Source organism: Sinocyclocheilus anshuiensis, unplaced genomic scaffold, assembly GCF_001515605.1.
Source record: "Sinocyclocheilus anshuiensis isolate Anshui unplaced genomic scaffold, SAMN03320099.WGS_v1.1 scaffold1478, whole genome shotgun sequence".
NCBI lineage: Eukaryota > Metazoa > Chordata > Actinopteri > Cypriniformes > Cyprinidae > Sinocyclocheilus > Sinocyclocheilus anshuiensis.
In genome coordinates this window covers 262,097-272,409 of record NW_015551088.1, presented here as the reverse complement: position 1 = coordinate 272,409, position 10,313 = coordinate 262,097, and the positions used below count along the sequence as shown (strand labels likewise).

At 41.8% G+C, this 10,313-nt stretch overlaps 1 protein-coding gene across 2 annotated transcripts in view; it reads left to right on the top strand.

The window, feature by feature from the left end:
- The first annotated feature begins 1,387 nt into the window (after positions 1–1,387).
- Positions 1,388–10,313, top strand: part of bud23 (BUD23 rRNA methyltransferase and ribosome maturation factor) — a 12,150-nt gene continuing 3,224 nt past the window's right edge. The window contains exons 1-9 of one of the 2 annotated variants that reach the window (XM_016452645.1): positions 1,388–1,583; positions 2,684–2,721; positions 2,941–3,036; positions 3,133–3,215; positions 4,385–4,481; positions 4,549–4,645; positions 4,733–4,783; positions 6,414–6,499; positions 6,608–6,653. In XM_016452645.1, the coding sequence (XP_016308131.1) occupies positions 1,536–1,583; positions 2,684–2,721; positions 2,941–3,036; positions 3,133–3,215; positions 4,385–4,481; positions 4,549–4,645; positions 4,733–4,783; positions 6,414–6,499; positions 6,608–6,653 (642 nt within the window). In that variant the 5' untranslated portion in view covers positions 1,388–1,535. The remainder of the gene's footprint in view (positions 1,584–2,683; positions 2,722–2,940; positions 3,037–3,132; positions 3,216–4,384; positions 4,482–4,548; positions 4,646–4,732; positions 4,784–6,413; positions 6,500–6,607; positions 6,654–10,313) is intronic. The other variant, XM_016452646.1, reaches the window with a different exon arrangement.

The following is a 10,313-nucleotide window of genomic DNA, read 5'->3' as shown; positions in this document are numbered from 1 at the left end:
TACTGAGTTTGGTGTGAAGAACTTGACTGACCTGCACAAAACATGTGACCCAATCAGCCAACTTCAGCTTCAGCTCTGAGCTTTGTGTACGTCTGTCAAGTTCCTCACAGCAAACCCAGTAAAGAATCTCTTTATAGACGCCACTTTCTGTGCAGAGATGCCATTCTATAGCGTATAAGGTTTGTTTTCAAAGGAATAAACACACTCATTCATCAGAAGTCCTCAGTGCACTTTTTCCTGCCGATTTGAACATGCTTTCCATTTATGAGTTCTGGAATCACATATTTGGGGAGAAAGTACTTTGTGCTTGATGTCTCATGCGCCATGACAGACGTGTGCCAATCATCTTCATCATCTGATGTATTGCAGCTCCAGTTGTAGTTTCCATAAATCTTTCCCTTAGCGTTTATTTAGTCATTATTTGTCTACTACTGAGTTTTATTTTTATATGAATCCTTTATGCTAATAGTGGAATGAGTTTTGAACATTCTGAGATTTTGTATCAAGTTCTGACCTTCACATGAAACTTTATATTTCTGTGAATAAAGTGAACGAAGAACCACAAAGAAAGGTGTTCATCGTAAATGCAGTCACACAGACTGGTTCATATAGTGAGTGTGTAAAGCAAAGCATCTTAAAGGGATAGTTCACCCAAAAATGAAAATTAGCCCATGATTTACTCACCCTCGAGCCATCCTAGGTGTGTATGACTTTCTTCTTTCAGACGAATACAATCGGAGTTATATTAAAAAATATCCTGGCTCTTTCGAGCGCCATGATTTACTCACCCTCGAGCCATCCTAGGTGTGTATGACTTTCTTCTTTCAGACGAATACAATCGGAGTTATATTAAAAAATATCCCGTCTCTTTCGAGCTTTATAATGGCAGTGAATGGGTGTCCAGATTTTGAAGCCCAAAAAAGCACATCCATCCATCATGAAAGTGCTCCACACGGCTAATAAAGGCCTCCTGTAGTGTGTTTGTGTAAGAAAAATATCCATATTTATAACTTTATAAACCGTAATCTCTAGCTTCCACTAACTCATACGCATGTTCGCAAGAGAGTGGCATCCAGTGGATGACATACAGTTCATAAAGTCTTAAATATGGATATATTTCTTGCACAAACGCATCGATTCAATTCAGGAGGTCTTTATTAACCTCCAGGAGCCGTGTGGAGCACTTTTTATTTTAGCATCAAAATGCTAGTATGGGCGCGTCCACCTGTTACTTTTCTCAGCGCTTTTCATAATGGACAAATCACAGTCGTTTGTGATTAATACATAATTATTTGTATTCATTCACCGATGCATAAAATCTCCGTTCGTATATCGAATACCAATCCTTCAAATGAATACATTTAAAAGGGTATCTAGTACATAAATCTCTGGAGTGAGACAAAACATCGTGAGATTTGAGCGTCGCCTGTGGGTGACGTCATCAGCGCGGGCCACGTGCTGTCCTCCACGTGTTGCCCCCGCGGTGTTGTGATCTGCAGTAACCGGTCGCAGGTTCATTTTCGGCGAATATCATCATGTCTTCGAGCTGTCGCAGACCCGAGCATATGGCCCCTCCGGAGGTGGTGAGTGAACGCGTTCAGCTATGTCTTTCTCACACATCGATGACTGGAAAATATTTAGGGTACTTGTTGCTTCACAGAGCCATTAAAGCTTTACTGCAAATGCTTAATACTACGAGTCTTGATCTAAAACCCCACTAGAAGGAGCCTGCGTGTCTGTGAATGAACTGCTGTGTTGTCTGATCGGAGTTCACAGAATAACACATTAATAGGTTCATTCGGTGACAAACCAAATAGTGTTGAATGCCAGAATATTAAATTCCATGGCTGTATGCTTCCCTAGGAATGCACTATCTTGTAGAGGAGGTCAGTTTGCACCCGAGATCTGGAGCTAGATTACAGAAGAGGGAACATGACAGAAATCCCTGAAGCTGATTCATGTAATCTATAGACTATTGAGAGCAAGCTAATGTGCCTCAGCTCGACCATTCCAGTGTGTTTATGGCACTGAGAGTCAGGTGTGTTCTATGCAGTTGTTTTGATAGATGCACGTTTTGTTTCGACATTATATGTTGTTCTTGTTAGATGGGTAATATCTAACCATTTACGTACAGAGCCATATAGATCCCCATATCTCTGGAAATGAATCATATAAGGCCTAAAATTGAAAATACCAAAAAAAAGAAAGAAATGTTAATAGAACAGAATCTAAAAAATATATCAAGATATCTTTAATACTTCTTGAGTTGCAGACATGCAAATTGTGGTGTTAAAAACAAACAAACAACCTTTTCCCATTTTTGAACTGTCACCATTGAAGTACAAATATTCTTAAATGTGTTTTTACTAATAGATCTGCTGATCGCGTGTAAAAAATAAAATAATGCTGGTGCCGTCTTTCTAAAGTGGCTCCAAATGCCAGGTGAAGACCCTACAAAATACTGAATTTAATGGCATTTAAAATGGTCTGTCTTCATCATTTATGCATTTCTCTCACCATATAAAAGTATCAATCATTTTTTTTTAGTGGGGTTCCTCTGGTTGAGTTGACAAGGAATGACCCAATAGCTTAATTCCAACCAATCACAATCTCCTCGTACATTTGGCCATATACTGTGCTGTTGTCTATCATGTGTAAATGCTTGTTGGTTTTATATTTACAGTTCTACAATGAACAAGAGGCCAAAAAATACTCCCAAAAGTAAGAACATTGACAGTACGTCTGGTCCAGTACTTTATGCATGTACTGCCAAGATTGCACATGCATCATTTTATGTTATATGTGTCTATTTTAAACAATGAATGCTACAAAACAGTGGAGTTATTATTCCACTGTAATGTAAGACATAAATGCATGCACATGAAGAGTTTAAGTAAGCCGAATTGAGCAGTATGCGTCTGTGATGTCTGTGCTCCGCAGCTCTCGGATGATAGAGATCCAGACGCAGATGTCAGAGCGAGCCGTGGAGCTGCTCAGTCTCCCCGAGGGTCAGCCCTGCTACCTGCTGGATGTGGGGTGAGCGCTGCGCTGGTTCTGACGGTGCTTCTCTGTATGAATGTGTGTTACACTGTCAGGCTCGTAATGCTGTGTTCACCTGCTTGAATCCATCAGCTGTGGCTCTGGACTCAGTGGAGATTATTTATCTGAAGCTGGTCACTATTGGGTTGGTGTGGACATCAGCACAGCCATGCTGGGTGACTAAACCACACACATGCACACACACACCATTCACACACACATGCACACACTCACACACCATACGCACACACACTCAACACACACTCACACACACACACACACACATACACACATGCACACACACACGTACACACCATACGCACACACACCATACATACACACACACACACGCACACACACACCATACGCACACTCACACTCACACACACACACCATTCACACACACACTCACACGTGCACACTCACATGCGCTCACACACACGCACACACACACCATACGCACACTCACACACACACACCATTCACACACACACTGACACGTGCACACTCACATGCGCACACACACTCTCACACACACGCACACACACATACACACACTGCTGACAGCAAGAGTTTTTAAAACAGGAAACATTGTTTTATCACGCACTGGTCAAATTTTAGATTTTGGGCTTTTTGCCATGACATTTCTGGTGAATAGTGTAAACAAAATAACTAATAGACATCAGCATACTTTCCCAGTTGATTGATTACATTAATTGCAGACATGCAATATTTATTTGCATAAATATGCAAAAGAAGCATTATCTAATTAAATATGCACTTGTATAGAACAAGAATCATTGGACAAATTTGGGTTCAAAATTCTTGCTTCATTTTGTTGGCAAATGAAAGATTTTTAACAGGGGATTTCTCTTTTTATCACTCTATAAATCTGAAAATACTGTCAACAGACAGAAAAACAAATATTTTTCACAATTTGTAGGAATAAAATGTTGTATAAAATCAGGCAAATGATATATGATGAACAAACCCCTTTATAAAACCCTTCAGAATACAGATAGGAATAAAACTGTATGTAAGTACTGCCGAAGTGGAGAACAAACTCACAGCCTGTAAAGATATGTGTTGAAATCTACAGACGCAAATAGATAAAGTGCAATGAAATGAACACTTTAAACACTTTGGATGTTACAAAAAAAAAAAAAAGCCCAAAATCTCAGAATTGACCAATGCATGAAAAAAAAAACAGTTTGTGACTGTAGTGTCTCGCTTTAAAGCTGTTTCGTTAGAGTTTCAAATCCAAAGTGATTTGCCATTGCATGCCTTTTATTCAATCCAGAGATGAGATGAATAAATGCATGACTGTATTAACTGTGCTGTTCAGACGTTGCCTTGCAGCGAGACGTGGAGGGAGATCTTCTGCTGGGAGACATGGGTGAGGGCTTGCCCTTCAGACCGGGGATGTTCGACGGCTGTATAAGGTACGAGCTCGGGAGTTCGTGTCAGTTTGATGGGAGTGTGCATGTTCAATGTGTGCTGTTCTGTCAGTATTTCAGCGCTGCAGTGGTTGTGTAACGCAGATAAAAAAACTCACAGCCCTCCGAAGAGACTGTACCGCTTCTTCAGCACGCTGTACTCGTCACTGGTGAGTTCATCTGAGATGCATGCCTGTATTTGTCAGACAGTGGTCATTATTCTCAAACGTGTGTTGTGTGGTGTTGTGTTGTTGTAGGCCAGAGGAGCACGTGCTGTGTTCCAGATATACCCTGAAAACTCAGAGCAGGTCGGTGTCCAAACTCCACTCTCTGGTTATCGTGCTCTCAGCATGCTGGATTTAGAGTGAATAAGTACAGATACAGACTGTCTGTCCCTCTTAGTTTAGTTTAGGAGAGGAGTTGTGGCAAACAATCTGCTGAAGCCACGGGCTTGAATGAGTTAAAAACAGAATGGCAAGGCGAGAAGGCCCCCAGCAGTGCTGTGTGTAGCACATTACAAGTAATGCGAGTTACATAATCAAATTACTTTTTCAAGCAACTAGTAAAGTAACACATTACTTTTAAATTTGCAACAAAGTATCTGAGTTACTTTTTCAAATCGAGTTACTTTGTTTTCCCAATTTTTTTTAGGGAAATTGGGAATGAGGTGCGCTTCCTTCAAGCTGAGGCTTATTCATGAAAGGGCCTTTACAGCTGCCAAAAATATCACTTTGGGGTTTTTTGTTATTAAAAATAAATAAGTAAGCCCAGCCCAGGTGACAAAAAGTAACGTAATGCAAGTAACACAATTAGTTACTTTTTCATGGAATAATGCAGTATTGTAATGCATTACTTTTCCCTTTCACTACAGTTTCTCTTTGAAAGACTGACGGATGGACATTGTGCGATAGGGCTTTATTTAACCTGGCCAAATGGTCGCATTATGCTACATTATTATTATATTTAGCCAGTCATGACTGTGGACACCATAAACATGCTGATAAGAATATTAACCCTGGTGAACAAGATAAGCCATGATTCTGGGTTTAACTATTAAAAACTGTCAGTTTTAACCGTGGAGTGAACGTTATGTTATTCTACACTCTCCACAATATCATTTGCATCATGATGCAATTCAGGTTCATTTCGAACTATAACGTTATTTCACGTTTTCTTCATTAAAGTTGCTTTGGATCGTTGCATCTGCGGAAGGAATAAATGTAAATGTGCTGAACACTGTATAACAATATTGATAGTGGTGTAGGTTTTATGTGAACCGTTGTTTTAGTCTATTTTTATTATTCTACTTTAAAGGCCAGAGTAATTTTTTATCGCTACATTTATTATTAGATGAATTGACACAGTTTCTACACTAGCATTCAGAAGTTTGGGATTGGTGTGATTTTGAAAGAAGCCTCTTCTTTCAGTGTCACTTCTTCCAGAAATCATTCTAATATGCTGAAAAATAAAATAGCAACATCTCTGATTATTATCAATGTTGAAAACAGTTGCGCTGCTTCATAATTTTGTGGAAACCGTGACGCATCTTTTCAGGATTCCTTCCTTTTGTCTTTTCTGAAAAACCTAATGGAAATTGCGAGATTTCATTTCTTTTTGAAGATCTTGTGAATGACTTCTAGTTTGTGGACATTTGCTGTTTGTCTCTGAAGTCAAAGATGTTGCCATGTTTGGTCTGTTGTACTGCTACAATAATAAAACAGATGACAAAAACTTTTTTTTTTTTTTTTGTTGAATCCGATAGTTATCATTCTTTTTTTTCATACTCTTTTCCTTGTGTATATATAAAACAATTCGCATACGTTGTTGTATTCCTGGTGTTTCGTGAGAGCTGTGATTTAGTCTTCAAAGTGATCTTCTTTAATAACAACAGCAGACTAGGTTTGGTTTTTAAGTGAGGTTTTGTGGTTTCTCTGTCAGCTGGAGCTGATCACGGCTCAGGCCATGAAAGCCGGGTTCACAGGTGGGATGGTCGTCGACTTTCCCAACAGCAGCAAAGCTAAAAAGTAACTATTCAGCTCGATATTTTCATGATCGTTGATCAGCAAACATATCTTTAATTGTAATGTGCTGCAGGATCATAATGAGTGACACTTCCATCTTTTTCACTGTAGATTTTTCCTGTGTTTGTTTGCTGGTGTATCAGGTGTCTTACCCAAGGTGTGTACAGCCTCAGGATGAACACACGCACACACACACACACTCACGCACACAAACACACACTCACATACACACACAACCCACACGCGCACTCGCTCACACACACACGCAAACAAACGCACACCAACACGCACACACACAAACACGCACGCAAACAAACTCACGCACACAAACAAACACTCACGCACACAAACAAACACACACTCACACAAACAAACACACACTCACGCACACAAACACACGCGTGCACACACACACACACGCAAACAAACACACACACCAACACGCACACACACAAACACGCACGCAAACAAACACTCACGCACACAAACAAACACACGCGCACACACACACACACGCAAACAAACACACACGCACACACACAAACACACACGCAAACAAGCATAAGCACGCAAACAAACACACACGCAAACAAACACACGCGTTTTGAAAAGTGGGGACATGGGGTAATGTCCTGAAAAGTCACCTTCTCCTTGTAATACCTATGTCATACCCTTGTTATTATACAAATTTATGTACTCATTTGTCACAAAAACGCGCACACACACACACTCACACACACACGCTCTCACACACACTCACTCACTCACACACTCACGCACACACACACGCACAAACACACACGCACACAAACACACACTCACTCACTCACTCACACACACACTCACGCACAAACACACACGCACACAAACACATGCGCGCACACTCACATACTCACGCACACACACACTCACACACACACAAACACGCACACAAACACACGCGCACACACTCGCACACTACGCAAACAAACACACACGCAAACAAACACACACACGCAAACAAACACACACGCAAACAAACACACACACGCAAACAAACACACACGCAAACAAACACACACACGCAAACAAACACACACGCAAACAAACACACACACGCAAACAAACACACACGCAAACAAACACACACACGCAAACAAACACACACGCAAACAAACACACACACGCAAACAAACACACACGCAAACAAACACACACACGCAAACAAACACACACGCAAACAAACACACACACGCAAACAAACACACACGCAAACAAACACACACACGCAAACAAACACACACGCAAACAAACACACACACGCAAACAAACACACACGCAAACAAACACACACACGCAAACAAACACACACGCAAACAAACACACACACGCAAACAAACACACACGCAAACAAACACACACACGCAAACAAACACACACGCAAACAAACACACACACGCAAACAAACACACACGCAAACAAACACACACACGCAAACAAACACACACGCAAACAAACACACACACGCAAACAAACACACACGCAAACAAACACACACACGCAAACAAACACACACGCAAACAAACACACACACGCAAACAAACACACACGCAAACAAACACACACACGCAAACAAACACACACGCAAACAAACACACACACGCAAACAAACACACACGCAAACAAACACACACACGCAAACAAACACACACGCAAACAAACACACACACGCAAACAAACACACACGCAAACAAACACACACACGCAAACAAACACACACGCAAACAAACACACACACGCAAACAAACACACACGCAAACAAACACACACACGCAAACAAACACACACGCAAACAAACACACACACGCAAACAAACACACACGCAAACAAACACACACACGCAAACAAACACACACGCAAACAAACACACACACGCAAACAAACACACACGCAAACAAACACACACACGCAAACAAACACACACGCAAACAAACACACACACGCAAACAAACACACACGCAAACAAACACACACACGCAAACAAACACACACGCAAACAAACACACACACGCAAACAAACACACACGCAAACAAACACACACACGCAAACAAACACACACGCAAACAAACACACACACGCAAACAAACACACACGCAAACAAACACACACACGCAAACAAACACACACGCAAACAAACACACACACGCAAACAAACACACACGCAAACAAACACACACACGCAAACAAACACACACGCAAACAAACACACACACGCAAACAAACACACACGCAAACAAACACACACACGCAAACAAACACACACGCAAACAAACACACACACGCAAACAAACACACACGCAAACAAACACACACACGCAAACAAACACACACGCAAACAAACACACACACGCAAACAAACACACACGCAAACAAACACACACACGCAAACAAACACACACGCAAACAAACACACACACGCAAACAAACACACACGCAAACAAACACACACACGCAAACAAACACACACGCAAACAAACACACACACGCAAACAAACACACACGCAAACAAACACACACACGCAAACAAACACACACGCAAACAAACACACACACGCAAACAAACACACACGCAAACAAACACACACACGCAAACAAACACACACGCAAACAAACACACACACGCAAACAAACACACACGCAAACAAACACACACACGCAAACAAACACACACGCAAACAAACACACACACGCAAACAAACACACACGCAAACAAACACACACACGCAAACAAACACACACGCAAACAAACACACACACGCAAACAAACACACACGCAAACAAACACACACACGCAAACAAACACACACGCAAACAAACACACACACGCAAACAAACACACACGCAAACAAACACACACACGCAAACAAACACACACGCAAACAAACACACACACGCAAACAAACACACACGCAAACAAACACACACACGCAAACAAACACACACGCAAACAAACACACACACGCAAACAAACACACACGCAAACAAACACACACACGCAAACAAACACACACGCAAACAAACACACACACGCAAACAAACACACACGCAAACAAACACACACACGCAAACAAACACGCACACACAAACACACGCACACAAACACACACAAACACGCAAACAAACACGAACACACACAAACACACACACGCAAACAAACACGCACACACAAACACACGCACACAAACAAACACGCACACCAACACGCACGCACACAAACACACACACACGCAAACAAACACGAACACACACAAACACACACACGCAAACAAACACGCACACACACAAACACACACACACACACGCGCAAACAAACGAACAAACACACACGCACACCAACACGCGCACACACACAAACACGCACGCAAACAAACTCACGCACACAAACAAACACTCACGCACACAAACAAACACACACACACTCACACAAACAAACACACACTCACGCACACAAACACACGCGCGCACACACACACACACGCAAACAAACACACACACCAACACGCACGCACGCAAACAAACACTCACGCACACCAACATGCGCACACACACAAACACGCACGCAAACAAACTCACGCACACAAACAAACACTCACGCACACAAACAAACACACGCGCACACACACACACACGCAAACAAACACACACGCACACACACAAACACACACGCAAACAAGCATAAGCACGCAAACAAACACACACGCAAACAAACACACACACTCACGCACACACACGTACACACACACTCACTCACTCACACACACACTCATACACACACAC